We start from the raw sequence: 16,373 nt of genomic DNA, 5'->3' as shown, positions 1-16,373 counted from the left end.
TTCAGTCAGCATCCTTATCAACGCTCAGTGAAACACTTAACAGAGTTCAATGGCTCATACACATGTGGATTCATTGTTTTAATGCAACTCACCTGATTTTTTCCAGCTGCTTAAGAAAAGGAGAAACACTCAACACTGGAGTGTTTTATTTCAGACTAGACACTTTGTAGACACTCAGGATAGACTTGTGAAGAACAGTGAGACATCTCTTTGCCCAAGCCTCTTCCAAAGCCAGGAAGACTAGGCTTTTCCTGGAGGTGAGAATCTGGACCATTTGCAAAGGGCTTATAACTCCCGGTCAATGATCTGAGTGTACTGGGGAGAAATGTGCTCCCTTCAAAAAGAAGAGTTCTGCATTGTAACCTTCTCAAATCTCAGAAAGCTATTTACTAAATTGTTAGCACGGATTCATATTCATGAATAAAACTGATGCTCTGAGACATCAGAAAATGTTATGCTCTATGCCCTCCCCACCCTACCCCCGCCCCCTCCAACTTTTTTTCTTTTAAAATCTTTTCAATCTATAATGCCATTTGCAGCAACATGGATGGACCTAGAGATTATCATACTAAGTGGAGTAAGTCAGACAGAAAGGGACAAATATCATATGATATCACTTACATGTGGAACCTAAAATATGACACAAATGAACTTATCTATGAAACAGAAACAGATTCACAGACATAGAGAACAGACTCGTGGTTGCCAAGGAGGAGAGGGGGTGGAAGAGGGATGGATTGGGAGTTTGGGATTAGAAGATGCAAACTATTATATATAGGATGGATAAACAACAAGGTCTTACTATATTCAATATCCTATAATAAACCGTAACAGAAACTATATTCAATATCCTATAATAAACTATATTCAATATCAGGGAACTATATTCAATATCCTGTAATAAACCATAATGCAAAAGATTATGAAAAAGAATTCCATTCTAGAATAAACTTTTACAACCAAATTATACAGCTCTTCCAAGTGGGTCATTTTTGAATTGCTGACCTGACCTTTACTATCTTGGGAGGATCAAACAGAAGTTGCTCACCATGAATTCAATTATACTACGAGCCACTGTTTCAGTTATCACTGGAAACCACATAAGCAACATCTACTCATGGTCTGGTCTGAAAGGGCACACAGAAGTAGAAAGATTGTCCTGCTCCATAAACCTCCCCCCCTCACCTCACAAACCCTTCCTAACACTGGAAACCTGGAGGATCCTGAAACATGCGATTTCCTTGTCACTAGGTGAGCTATTCAATGCCCTCCCGTTTTCTCCGCTTGAACTATGAAACCTCCCCCGAAATAAACTGGGTTTTGCTCAGTAATCCTCAGGCTCTTAACCTTGATTCAACTCGCCAATGGCAGGCCCGGTGGGATAGGCCGGAGATGGGGTGGCCATTTGGGATTAGCCTACCGTCTACTCTAAAAGTGACTTACAAACGAAACCCATCAGCATTTAAAAAAAAAAAAAAATCATTTGTATTTGCACATACCAGCACCATGAAGTACTAATAAGCCCACTCAGGAGTCAAGTGTATAGCTCCAAAAGCTATTCCTAGGAAGTTTCTTTACTAGAAAAGTTTGTGAGCTCACTGTTTGAAAACGTCCTTTAGGGAAACCTTTTGCTAAGTAACGCATCCCTGCTAACTGTGAACTGTGAACAATGTGTCTGTGGATTTCTGTTTCTCGACAAGGGCACACCTCAGCCGTGGGCATCATAAATGTTCTCAAAAACTTTGCTAAATGAATAAATGAAAATAAAGGAGCATATATAGATGTCCTTTCATCCTGCACAAGAACCTGTGTCTGGGATCTCCAAGACCCACTACTTCAAGCATCCCTTCCTCTCCACAGCCATCTCCTCCCCAACTGCGATCTATCCCAGAGGAATAAGAAAGGAAGGGGGAGGCAGAAGAGATTCCAGCCAGTCATTTCTCTTCTTCTGTGGCACAGGTGGGAGGGGAAAGGAAATCACTAGAAAAGCTTTCCAAACTCTTCTGAGTTCTGAAGCACCTTCTCCAGTTCTGAAGCACTACAGTGAGTGGGTGTGGAATCATGTTCGCTGCACAAGCAACCGGGCTCTTTCAGAAAGCTGTTTATTCTAGCCTGGCCCCTCCTGGAAACCCAATCAGTGGTTCAGGAAGAAGGAAGAGAAGAGAAGGCCCAGAATTCAAAGGCAGGCCTGCTCAGTTAGCACTACTGCTCCACGGAAGACAGTTCATTTGCAGCAGAAATTTGGGGTGAGGCTAAATGAAGGCTTCTCATCACTCCTACGGGACATCTGGCATTGTTTGGAAACACTTTTGGTTGTCACAACTTGTGGGGTGGTGTGAACTAGAGGCCAGGGATGCTGCTAAACACCCTCCCACGTTCAGGATCCCCTCTCCCCATAATAAAGGATTTAAGTCGGGAAGAGAAAGGCGGATACCGTATGCTAACACATATACATGGAATTTAAGAAAAAAAAATTTCATGAAGAACCTAGGGGTAAGACAGGAATAAAGACCCAGACCTACTAGAGAATGGACTTGAGGACATGGGGAGGGGGAAGGGTGAGCTGTGACAAAGCGAGAGAGAGGCATGGACATATATACGCTACCAAACGTAAAATAGACAGCTAGTGGGAAGCAGCCGCATAGCACAGGGAGATCAGCTCGGTGCTTTGTGACCGCCTGGAGGGGTGGGATAGGGAGGGTGGGAGGGAGGGAGACTTAAGAGGGAAGAGATATGAGAACATATGTATATGTATAACTGATTCACTTTGTTACAAAGCAGAAACTAACACACCATTGTAAAGCAATTATACTCCAATAAAGATGTTAAAAAAAAAAAAAGTGTCAGTAACGCTGAAGGTGAGGAAACCCTGGGCTAACTCAAAGCTTGCCATCGAGAATTCTGGCCTATTGTGGTTGCCAAGGAGGAAGGGGAAGGGGGGAGGGTTGGATTGGAGTGGGAGTTTGGGATTAGCAGATGCAAACTATTATACGTAAGATGGATAAACAACAAGGTCCTACTGTATAGCACAGGGAACTCTATTCAATATCCTGTAATAAACCATAATGGAAAAGAATATGAAAAAGGATATATGTATAACTGAATCACTTTACTATACACCAGAAACTAACACAACATTGTAAATCAACTATACTTCAATTTAAAAAAAAACACACACAAAAACATCATAAGGGTTTGCTGTAGGCACGCCAGATTATTTAATATTAGAAAATCAGTCAACGTAATTCATTATATTTAAATAAACTAGACAATTCAAAAAAAAAAGGATTCTGGTGTAGTCTATGGTTCAGAAAGCCAAGGATGACACTTACCATGGAAGAATAAGGAAAGGGCAAAGCAATTCCAACCTAACATAAGTCTGCATAAAGAATTAAGTAATAGGGAATTCCCTGGTGGTCCAGTGGTTAGGACTCCACGCTTTCACTGCCGAGGGCCCGGGTTCAATCCCTGGTCGGGAAACTAATATCCTGCAAACCGTGCAGAGCAGCCAAAAAAGAGAATTAAATAATACAGATCACTATGAAGGTACCTTCAAAGGTTCCCTCTTCCAGAGGTCGATGTTTCAGGCCGCATCCACTCACTCATTCAACAAACATTAACTGAGCAACTAGCCAGGACATGGAAGCAACCTAAATGTCCATCAACAGAGAAATGGATAAAGAATATGTGGCGTACATATATACAATGGAATATCACTCGGCCATAAAAAGGAACAAAACTTCGCTATTTGCAGAGACGTGGATAGACCAAGAGACTCTCATACAGAGCGCAGTTAAGTCAGAAAGAGAAAAACAAATATCATATATTAATGCATATATGTGGAATTTAGAAAAATGGTACAGATGAACCTAATTGCAAAGCAGAAATAGACACACAGACGTAGGAAAGAAACATATGGACACCAAGGGGGTAGGGGCAGGTAGGATGGATTGATGTACGTACACTACTATGTATAAGTAGATGGCTGATGAGGGCCAACTTATAGCACAGCGGGGAGGAAAAAAAAGAAGGTACAATCTGTTTGCAGGACATTTATTAAAGTTAACTTTAAAAATGAATTCCAATATACATTAGGTGCAGACAAATACTGTTTGATTCCACTTATACGAGATACCTAGAACGGTCAAATTCATAGACTCGGAAGGTACACTGGTAGATGCCAGGGGCCGGGGGTGGAGGTGGGGAGGGGAAATAGGGAGTGTTTAATGGGAACAGAGTTTCAGTTCAGGAAGGTGAAAAATTTGGGAGATGAATGATGGTGAGAGTTGCACAACAATGTGAATGTACTTAGTGCCACTGAACCGTACAGTTAAATATGGTTAAAGTAATATGTTTTATGTTATGGGATTTTTACCACAATAAAAAAAAAATTTTAATCTATTTTTTAAAAAACCCAATATTAACTGAGCAACTACTGTGGACCATGTGCCTCCTGGGCTCTGGGTACACTCGCAGCTGGGAAGCCAAGGAATCTGCAGGAAAACTGCCCAGGGGTTTGGTTCAAAAACAGGTAATGTGGAATCGGAAGACTGTGGCTACTGAGAAGAGGAATTCAACCCTCCCACCTGCTTGTTTGTACCAATAGCTTAATTCTCAGTTGAATGTTACATACAAACCGACCCTCTCAGACCCAGGGGTCTTTAGGATTTTTTAAAACAATTCCTCACAAGAAGTCACTTGTCGAGAGTAAAATCTGTTCAACTCACTGACTGGGCTGAGAATCCCAAACAAAGATCATTTCTGCACTGTTTGCAATTACCTCATTTATCTTCACCACCCCAAACAAAGTCTAAAACTTAAGAGGATAACAGTGAGTATTTGGTCATTCAAATATTTTCTGCTGCTACAAAGGCAGCTAACTTACACTCTCAACTAATCCAGACACTCTCACTGTCAACTCCCTCAGTGGGGACACAGAGAAGCCACTTTGAAAGATGACTCAAAGGTGACACAACGATGTCAAGGATGAAGCTTGGAACATCCCATAACTTCCTCTGGAGACCCTGAGAAGAATATTTATTTCATAATCATCATCTCTCCCAGTTAGCTGAGTGTGATTAGTAACCGACAAACAAAATAACTCACTGATACCAACAGATAGATAAGCCTCTTTATTATTTTTTTCTACTTGGGTAGAAATAGCAAACAGCCAAAGTACTACCTTAAAACATCTTTGGCTACATTAATAAAACATAAGCTTCTCTAAATTTAAAGTCCAATTCATTCATCAAAACGTCAGGTGTCACCTAAAGCATCTTAGTAAAAAGGAAATCTCTTGGAATAAAGAAGAATCTTCACAGGAATAGAGGGGGGAGTGAGATGATTTTCTTCTGATTACAATGACCACTGTACCCTTGTCTACTGCTCTTTATTCCTTCAATGAAGCCTCAGAGAGAGGGTATTTAAGAATACCACTGGTGGTACAAGGGACTCATTTTCCAGGCCTTCCCCCTGCCTTAATTATAAAGTGTGTTTGTAGCAAACACAGTCAATCACTGCTGAAAGCTCCCCGCCAACCCTGCAGAGTCACAAGCCTTGGTGAAAATTTCTATAAAGCTCATGGGGCCAGTTGCAAATATTCAGAATTATACAATGATAAACCTTATGATTCCAGGGGCTAAACAGACGACTCTATGAAGGCTGTAATTTGTACAACTGTCTTTAGACAATTCTAATTTCTTACTAAGAAAGCTAAGAAGAGAAATAAGAAACAGACCATTTCTAAACGAAATTTAGAAAGTGTAAATAGAAACTGAGTGTCCTACCCCTATCTATAAGAGAAATGGTTTCCAATGGGTTTTCATTCTTTTATCCTATACCTGACGTTTCTCAGCTGAAAAGAAAACATGGTCCCTTGTCTCCCTTCCGGGATCCAACGCCAATTTATCAGCTACAATTTTAGCAGCAGAAGCAGATTAGAGGAGAGGCAGATAACCTTTTAAAGGCTGATACAGAGTTAAAGGCAATCACCACCGTCCTTTAAAAACAAGTAAGGGCATGAAACAAAACACTAAAATCTAATGTTTCTTCCTGCAAATAAAAGTAACCAGCTAACTGCTAGCATACCACTGACCTTCGGCTTGGAATCCAGGGTTTTATGAAAAAACTAAAGGGAGACGTATTTTTAGAACTCAATATGACTAATTTACAAAAGCCTGATTTTTTGTTCCTAAGGACCAATAAAATATGTTGCAATTTCAAGCCATGAAGGGTGAAACCATATCTCAAAATCATTAAGCTGTTAGTCTTGATTACATATGGAACGAAGCAATACTCAATTCTTTGACTGACTGAGGTGATAAACGGCTCTCTTTCTGCTTGTCAAACGACAGTGGTGAGGCCACCGAATTGTGGTTTACAGTTATAGGTTCTGGAATTTGTTATAGCCAACTTCTCCCTTCCAAAATGAGAGAAAGAAATGTCCACCACATTAGTCCTGGTCACACAGGTAATATCTGTATAACTGATCACAGCATTGCCAGAGCCATCCGCTGGGGCCCACTGGCAAAGAAAAGTCTCAGCTGTTCCACCTGGCACCGACCGTTTATCTCTCAGAGACCAAATGCCAATAGCTAGAATGATCCATATAGAACCTCCACACTGAGGACAGCTAAAGACCTGGGGCAAAGGGAGTGAATGACATCTAAAATGAAGGCCCCGAGAATCGTCCTCCATCATCGGGGCCTAGGGGACCCAGGGAAGAGTTAAAATCCAGGCGTGCTAAGTCTGCCGTCTCTAACCAAGCCAGCTGAGCCCCGACCCGGGGCGACTGACACGTTCGTACCCACAGAGAAGTCACACAGTGCAGGATACACTGAGTTCCCAATCTGTCTCCTTATTGTGACATCTCAAGCGCAAGGGGATAAAGACAGAGAGGTGTCTGTGGGAAGGAGAGGGGATTTAAGAAAATGGATCAGATATTCCCAAAGGTCCCGGAGAACCGTCTCCGGGCCTCTTCCTAAAACGTGCAAGCCGGGTCGGTGTCTGCGGTCAGGGCAGCGGGTGGGAGCGGGGCGGCTGGTCGCGGGGCTGCGCGCGCTCCCCGAGGCCGCCGGGCCAGCCGCAGGGGGAGATGCGCCGGCGGACCGGGGAAATGAGGCGAGGGGGTCTTACTTTTGTAGCTCGCCGCCCAGGGCTGGTAGCCGTAGTAGCCGGTGATGCGCAGGATCCGCTCCTCGATGGACGTGAGCCCCACGGGCCCGCTGGTGAGGTCCTCCACCGAGCGCGACCATTTCAGATCCTCCTTAATCGCCTCGTCCACCACCAAATACTTGAGCTGCCGGAGCTGGGGGCTGATGTCGGACAGTCTCCTGGGGCTGACGTCCGGTGACCTCCTCATACCACTGAGGCCGCGGGCAGGTGGGCGGGGAGGGAGAGAAGGACGGTGAGACCGGAGGGCGAGCAGGGGCGCAGCCTGGTCCCGTCAGGGTCAGGTGCGGCCGCAGGGCCGGCGCTTCCCCGCTCCCACCGCACCCCAGCTCCCTCCGCACCCTGGGCGTCGGGTCCCGTCTCCGGAGCCCGGCGCCGGGAGCTTCGGGGCAGAGCAGGTTGGGACGAGTGGAAAGGGAGAGGATGCCCTAAACTTCCCGAGCAGCTCCACCGCGCGCGCCGCCCCCTCCCGAGCCCCAGACCGCCCGGCGTCCCGGCTGCCGAGAGCCCCCGGCCGCCCGCTCGCGCACCCGCACGCGGGGCGCTACTCACATGGCGATGCTTTTGCCCCCGGGTGCGCCGCCGGGAAACTCTCGGATCCCCATAGGCAATGGCAGAGTGGGACCGGGAGCTCCCAGACTGGAGGCGGAGGGGCTGCGGGCCTTAGCTGCCCGCGGCCGCGGCCCCTGGGAAGGTGGGCGCGAGGCCGGGCGAGGGTCCCCGCGCCGCCCGTGCGCGCCCGCGCGGCGGTCCCCGAGCGCCCCCGCGGTGTGCGGCGGGAGGCCGGCGCGGCGGCTCAGCCCGGCTCCAGCCGGTCCGCGGCGCTCGCTGCAGCCTGCCGGCCGCAGGTCAGTGGGCGCCACGCCCCTCGCCTGCGCCGCCGCCGCCGCCGCCGCCGCCCCGGCACACGGCAGGCGCGGGAGCCGCCGAATCCGGTAGAACGCCGGCCGCGGAGTGCGCTCTCGAGGCACCTGGGCGGGCGGGACTTGCCCGGCCCCCGAGCGCGGGAACCAGGCGGGGGCGCTGCTGCCCCCTTCCCGCCGCCAGCGTGCGGCACGCGGCACCCGCGCTCCGCCCCGCGACCCTGGGGCTGTGGGCGCGCTCCTCCTCCCCTCTCTTAGGACCTATCAGATCATTCTGTTCCTGGTTCAGTAGTTCAGTTCAGTTTCTCTCTCTCTCCTCCTCTGTCTCCACATTCTAAAATAATGAGCAAAACCACCTGGAAATACAGAAACCTGGTTCCAAACCTGGTTCCAAAACCATGCTCAGAATGCCAAATACATAAACGGCATTTCATAGTCAAAGCTGAGACGCAGGGTGACTTGATTTATTGCGCTGTGGGCGTACTTCGGTCACACCTGGCCCTCAGAGAGCTTACATTCTCGTTGCTGACCTGGTCACTACATCAGTTCTCTCTTAGATTTCCATTTTATTCGGCCTCTAATTTTTTTTTTCTGTCTGCAAGTCATTCTTTCTAGAACACTTAATCATTTTTCATAATGTTATTTTTCTGTTATACAAAATACATATAGGTTCATTGGGGAGAATTTAGAAAATATAGAAATATATAAAGAAGAAAATACCCATTTTCCAGCCAAAAATGACTACTTTGAATTAAGTAGTCCACAAAGTAGTCCTTCCACTCTTTTTTTTTTCTTTTTTTTCAATGTAAAATACCTTTTTCACGAAATCAGGATCAAACTGTACACACTATTTTGGGTACTTGTTTATGTTAAAATTATATTGTGTCTAAGCAAACTAGGAATAGAGGGGACTTCCTCATATTAATAAAAAGACATCTACAAAAACCTACATTCATACTGAATGGAAAGAAACTAGAAACTTCCTTACTTAGGTCAGAAGCAAGGCAAGGATGTCTCTCTCACCACTCCTTTTCAATATTCTACTGCAAGTCCTAGCTAATGCAATTAGATAAGAAAAGGAAATTTAAAAGTTTATCTACTGGGGAGAAAGAAATAAAACTATCTTTGTTCACAGATGACATGATCGTCTAAGTAGAAAACCTCGAAGAATCGGCCCAAACTTGACCTGGAACAGATATGAATCATAGCAAGTTTGCAGTATACAACGTAAATGTACAAAAGTCAGTCAACTTCCCATACATCAGCAATAAGCCACTGTAATTTGAAACAGAAAATGTAATACCACCTACATTAGCACACAAAAATGAAGTATTCAGGTATGAATAGAACATAATAGATACGAGATCTGTATGAGGAAAACTACAAAACTTTGAGGAAAGAAATCGGAGATGAACTAGATAAATGGAGAGATAGTTCAGATTCATTGGTAGGAAGACTCAATATTTTTAGGATGTAGTTTTTTCCAACTTAATGTATAGGTTCATTGTAATCCCAATCAAAACCTCAGCAAGCTATTTTGTGGCTACCAAGTAAGTGATTCTAAAGTTTATATGAAGAGGCAAAAGACCCGGAATAGGCAACACAATATTGAAGGAGAAGAACAAAGTTGGAGGACCGACACTACTAGACTTCAAGACTTACTATAAAGTGACAGTAAACAATACAGTGTGGTATTGGGGAAAGAATAAACAAATAGGTAAATGGAACAGAATAGAGAGCCCAGAAATAGTCATACAAATATAGTCATGTGATCTTTGACAAATGAGCAAAGTCAATTCAATGGAGAAAGGATAGTATTTTCAATAAATGGTGCTGGAAAAACTGGACATCCATTTGCAAAAAAATGATCATAGGCCTAAATATAAAACACAAAACCAGAAAACTCTGGAATATAACATAGGAGAAAATCTAGATAACTTTGGATTTGGTGATGTCTTTTTAGATATAAGACCAAAAGTATGTTCCATGGTAGAAAAAATCAGTAAGTTGGACTTCATTAAAAGTAAAAACTTCTGCCAAGATGATGAGATGAAAAGCCACAGCCTGACAGAAAATATGAGTGAAAGACATCTCTGATAAAGGGCTAATATACAAAGTAAGAACTCTTGAACTCAACTATAAGAAAATGAACAATCTAATTAAAAAATTGGCAAGATAACACAGATATATCACCAAAGATGATATAGGGACCATCAAAAAGCATGTGAAATGATGTTCAACATCATATGTCTTTAGGGGGTTACAAATTAAAACAATGAGTGAGATACCACTACACACCTACTAGAATGGATACAGTCACACAACACTGACAACATCAAATGCTGACAAGGGTGTGGAGCCACAGGAACTCTCATTCATGGCCAGTGGAAATGCAAAACGGTACAGTCACTTTGGAAGACAGAGTTGCAGTTTCTTACACAACCAGATATATTTTTACCACATAATCCACCGATGGCATAACTTGGTATTTATCTACATTGAGTTGAAAACTTAAGGCCACACAAAAACCTGCACACAAATATTTATAGAAGCTTTATTCATAATTGCCAAAATACGGAAACAGCCAATATGTTCTTCAATAGGTGAATGGATAAAGGATGTTGCATCCGTATAATGATAGATTATTCAGTGACAAAAACTAATGAACTATCAAGTCATGAAAAGACATGAGGGGACCTTAAATGTATGCTGCCAAGTGAAAGGAGCCAATCTTAAAGGCTATAGAGTATATGATTCCACTTATATGGCATTGTGGAAGAGGCAAAGTTATGGAGACAGTTAAAAGATCAGCGGTTGCCAGGGGTTCCTGGCATGTGTAAGGATAAGTAGGGTTGCGGGGGAATGAAACAGTGAGCACAGGGGATTTTTAGAGCAGTGAAACTCTTTTGTATGATACTATCATGGTGGATACATGTCATTTGACATTTGTCAAAATCCATAGATTATACAAAACCAAGAGTAAACCCTAATATAGACTTTGGTTGATAATGATGTGTCAGTGTCGGTTCCCTGACTGTAAGAAACATACCACACTAACGCAGGGCGTTGATCATTGGTGGGGAGGCTGTGTGTGTACATGGGGGTGGCAGGAATTTGGGACCTCTCTTTACTTTCCTCTCAATTTTGCTGTGAACCCAAAATTGCTCTAAGAAACAAAGTCTATTGAATTAAAAATTGTATTTTTCAGCTTTCCAGTGTCATAATATTCTTCTAAAAGACTGATTTACTGGATGCATTTTAACTTTTATGACTGTTATGATCATCAAAGCAACAAAGCCATTATAAAATAAAGTAACAAGTAATATCAGGTATATAAATTTTAAAAGTTACTATCTTTGTATATATTTTTTAATCTTTCTGTGTGTGTGAGAGAGAGGCTTAGGAACAAGACACTTCTCTCTCCCTCCCCCCACACCCTGTGTGTTTGTGTGTGAAGACTTTCTTCTTTTTTTATTTTTTTAAAGATTTTTTTGATGTGGACCATGTATTTTTAAAGTCTTTATTGAATTTGTTACACTATTGCTTATGTTTTATGTTTTGGTTTTTCGGCCCCGAGGCATGTGGGATCTTAGCTCCCCGACCAGGGATGGAACCCACACCCCCTGCATTGGAAGGTGAAGTCTTAACCACAGGACCACCAGGGAAGTCCCTGAAGACTTTCCTCTTAATCTCTTCTTCTGAGACTTGAAACAACCCTTCTTTTTCCCTTGTACCTGACCTATCTCATCTTAAGCTGGTCTTGGACTGCCATGAACTGGTGTTTCTAGAGCATCCTCAGAGGACCATGTGATGTCAGAATCACTCAGGAATGTTGTTTAAAATGCTGATTCTGAATTATCACCTCTGAGTGTGGGCATGGAGCTCTCCAGGCCACCGATTCCCTGGATGGGCCCTAGGCACGCTCAGAACCACTCACATACATAGGAGGTGAAGTTTCATGAACTCAGAATCCTGCACCTTGCTTTTACAGACACAAATACTAACCCCAAGGAAAGATCTGGGCACAGCCAGAAGAAAAGCGGGGTCTCTCTTCATTCAGTCACCACATTCTGGCTACTGTAAGCCCGGGCAAGGTCTTTGACCGTTCTGAGCCTCAGTCCCTTCAACTGTATAAAAAAGATGACCTTGTAAGATCGTTGTGAAGATAAAATGAGTTAATGCATGTAAGGTGTTTAGAATAAGGCCTAGCACATGGCCAGGGCCAGCACTTAAAAGATATGAGCTATTATTATTAGCAATGCAGCAAAAGGTTGAATTGATTATATTTTTTTGACAGCCACGTCACACTGTTGACTCATATCCACGTTTATTGCCTAAATTGTCTACATCATTTTTACATGTGCAGTTGCTAAGCCACATCACTCCCCTCTTTTTTTTTTTAAATAAATAGCATGGAATTTATTTTATTTTTTAAATTTATTTATTTATTTATTTTTGGCTGCATTGGGTCTTCGTTGCTGTGCACGGGCTCTCTCTAGTTGCAGCGAGCAGGGGCTACTCTTCGTTGCAGCGCGCGGGCTTCTCATTGCGGTGGCTTCTCTTGTTGCGGAGCACAGGCTCTAGGCACACAGGCTTCAGTAGTTGTGGGACGAGGGCTCAGTAGTTGTGGCGCACAGGCTTAGTTGCTCCACGGCATGTGGGATCTTCCCGGACCAAGGCTTGAACCCGTGTCCCCTGCATTGGCGGATTCTTAACCACTGAGCCACCAGGGAAGCCCCTAGCATGGGATTTAGAGTCAGATAAAATGCCTTAAATACTGGCTTCTCCACTCACCAGCCAGATAACCTTGGGAACCTAATTTAACTCCTCCAAGCTTCATTTTTTCATATCTACCTCAAATAGTTATTACAAAGATTAACTAAATTCAAGTATATTGAGAATTTAGCACAGTGGAGAGCCTGGGCTTGGTACTCAATAAATAGTCGCAATAGCAATTATTGTCACCTGCTGCCCCACCAACATTATTTACTTTTCAAGTTGTTGCAATGAAACTGGTGATCTGCCAACACCTGGTACATCCTACCTGAATGTAGATGTCTTCCTGGTACTTATTTTTATAGATGGGTATTTTTCATTTTTTAAAGCAGTCATGTACTTATATCAAAGTTAACACATTTTATCAAGCTACCCTCATAAATTTGCTATGTTAACATTCTCTCTTTTTTTTTTTTTTTTCAGTTGGCTTCCCTTTGGCTCCTGGGTTAATTTGAAGGAAGGCGGTCAGGGACGGAAATGATTGTGTGCTGGCTTCATTTTGCTTAGTTGGTATTTTATTCGTTTCTGAATAATTTCAGTTCTGTGACTGAAATGGGAGTCTGTATATCTGCATGCTGTGTCAGAAGAAATCCTACTAATTTTTTAACCTGAGTGAGGTTATGTATTTTTCATTTTCTGCCCATAATAAAACCTCAGTTAGTAAGTTCATCAAAATGGGTGGTGCGTTACAAGCCAAGCTAATCAACTGCTGCTTGCTAGTAAGGGATATATTCTGCAAATATGTTTCTATAGCTTAATTGTTCAATCAGTAAATGAAGTTGGCCTCATTAACTTTTAAATATTACTTTACTAAAAGCATGCTGTTTGACATGAGAAAGATGTATTCTTCACAAAAGGTCCAAGTACCTTGAAATACTTATGATATTAAGGTATATGTTTATTTTACAATTAATTAAACATGTATTGAGTGTATACCATGCCTAGAATTCTTTCCTAAACATAGTTTTCATGTCTCCCTTGCATCTTTGCTTCTTCATCCACATCTTTCTCTCTCTCTACTTAATGGCAACTACCCTGAGGCTCTCAGAGTTGGGAATACCACATAGGTTAATCTGAGACGATTCACTCAATCTTCTTTTTCCAGAGCCTGTAAAGTCCCATTTCTTCTTCTTTGGAGTCTAGCAGCAATTGACTTTTCCAGTCCTGCAAGGCTCCAAATTTCTGGACTGCCTCTGTTTTGTTTCTTTTCCTCTTATAAACAAACTTTCTCTCTTGAGTTCATCTCTTTCCATAACGCCTTGCCAAACACAGATGATAGTAGCTAACGCAGAGGAATACTTTGAAACACAGAACATTGTCTTTACTACAGTCAAAGTGTCATAATCCTGGCTAAGGATATCTTAGCTGGTCTGGTCAAATGTCTGCGGGATCAGAGTAAAGACCTCCTTCCTATTGCATATTGTACAACATTAGAAATCTACTTGTCTTTCTGCCTGTTATTGGTTAATCCAACAACAGGATTCACTTAATCAATGAACTATAAGAGAAATAAATGGAAGACACGATCCCTATATTAAGGAAACAATGGAGAAGGGATTCCCTCCTGAAAATCAGAATCAGGATTTAATCAAAGAATTTTCCCTCCGTCGCCCCAATAGGGTGGGAAGCCATCCCAACGCCTGCCCTATAGGATTTCATTACTGCTGTGGACCAATGACTTCTGTATATTACCCGTCCTTTCCCTTTCTCCAGGAAGTATGTGTTACTGTCATCCTGTCCCTATTCCGCTACTGTGTCTTGAGTGCACTTAGGGAACCAGATAACTTGTCTTTCTACTCAAAGATTGCTTTAAACAGTCACATTTGAATTTGAGGAAGAGGAAAATTTAAAAATTCATACATCACTGGGAGGTCCTGGACTTTGATCTATAGGCAGTGACTTGATGGAACTTTGAGTTGTTTTCTTAAGGGAAAGGGTGAGCATATTCCAGACGCTCACAGAGTGATAAAATGGATATTTGGGCACTGTGGCAGAGACAGTGCTTCACGTTTGCCAAACCTATTTCGCCGACACTTTATGCCCTAACAAGGGCATATAGAAAGACCACATGTCTCAGCCTCCTTTAAAAGTGAAGCCATCTGGTATGTTCTCCTTAACGGAATGTAGGTAGAAGTCATGTGTACTACTTCCAGACTTGACCCCTAAAATTTCTTGAGAAATACTTTACGAGTTCTCTATTTGCTTTGGCGCAAGGGAATGATGGTGCCACTAGGTACAAGAAGCCTGGGTCTCAGAGTGTCCAGTTGGAGGAGAGCTGTCTTGGAGAACCACCCAACCAGCAACATCCCTTTGGGGCATTTCATGAGCAAAAAGCAAAACTTTAATTGTATTAAAATAAAAATAAGCATAAACGTCGTATGTGTGCTAACCCATGGACATTTGCGCGTGTCTCTGTCACCGCAGCATAGAAGAATCGTCCTGACTTGCTTGCCTTGGCAAATACAATGCACACCACGAATTCACTGGTTCTCCTCTCCCCTTTTACTTGGCCCTATATTTCCTCTTAGCTACAGAGTTCTTGCATTTGGCACCTTTGTTTAATCACAGAAAACTAAAAAGAAAAAAAGATTAGCTTCCGGAGAAACATAACCCACTTGTATCTTTCCAAGATTTTTAGGCACTCTGAATGACGTACAGTTGAAAGCTATGCCCTCAAGGAATGGCAGAGCAGTAGGAAACAAGACACATGCACAGCTGACTAAAATAAAAGGCAAAAAGTACAAGGTGCTTAAGTTAGACACAGAGTTCTGTAAGAATTTGGAGGAACCAGTGATTACTTCCTATACTGCAAATTAAATGCAGATAAACCCATGGCCCTGATTTTTAAGAAATTATGAATATGCCCCTCCCTCCATTCCTAATTATTTATCACCTGGACATGCAGTTTATCTGCTTCAGATTTTAAATTCTTCCCCCAGCATATATGAGAACTGTCAACTCCTGTCAGTGTATGTGAGCTTTGGGGATTAAACCAATTCCAGTTTTAACCAAGACAGATATTGGTAGGTACAGAAAACTGATTTCAAAAACAGAGCCCACAGACAAACATAAGTTCTTTAAGTATTACATACTTAGTGACTTTGCCCTCTATATGCGCTGGTAATCAATGTAAGATTCCTAACAACTAAATAAATTTAAGTTTTCTAAAAAGACTTGAGTAATTAGCTACTTCTGCTGCCTTTTCAGTGAGAAATCTCTTCTGTGACATCTCTAAGAGGGAGAAATCTAGTCTCTGCTTAAGTATCCCCAGTGTCTGGGATCTCGTGACTTCCAAAGAAGGTTTTCCTGCTGATGGACAACTTAAAACCCAGCTCCACTTTTATCAATCTAAGCAGATAGATCACTTTCATTTTGAACTCCAGTCCACTCTTCTTTGCTTTTACTTCAAATAATTCTTCATTGATTCATTGGTTCTTCAACTCTTTTGTTATTTCTAATACTTCTTCATTGAGAAAGGGTTGTTATATGGAGTTGAAAGAAAAGAATACCTACATAGAAAAAAAAAAACAAAGGAATGAGAGAAGCTATAGATATTTGTCCTCA

General features: G+C 42.7%; 1 protein-coding gene across 1 annotated transcript in view; it reads right to left on the bottom strand.

The window, feature by feature from the left end:
* SLC35F3 (solute carrier family 35 member F3) overlaps positions 1-7,775 on the bottom strand; it is a 288,618-nt gene extending 280,843 nt beyond the window's left edge. Inside the window, exons 1-2 of the mRNA XM_060126076.1 lie at positions 7,723-7,775; positions 7,135-7,364 (exon numbers count right to left, since the gene is read on the bottom strand). Coding sequence (XP_059982059.1) covers positions 7,135-7,364; positions 7,723-7,775 — 283 coding nt within the window. The remainder of the gene's footprint in view (positions 1-7,134; positions 7,365-7,722) is intronic.
* Between the last annotated feature and the right edge of the window lie 8,598 nt (positions 7,776-16,373).

The sequence above is a fragment of the Lagenorhynchus albirostris genome, chromosome 16, assembly GCF_949774975.1.
Source record: "Lagenorhynchus albirostris chromosome 16, mLagAlb1.1, whole genome shotgun sequence".
NCBI lineage: Eukaryota > Metazoa > Chordata > Mammalia > Artiodactyla > Delphinidae > Lagenorhynchus > Lagenorhynchus albirostris.
This window is presented reverse-complemented; position numbering and strand designations above follow the sequence as displayed.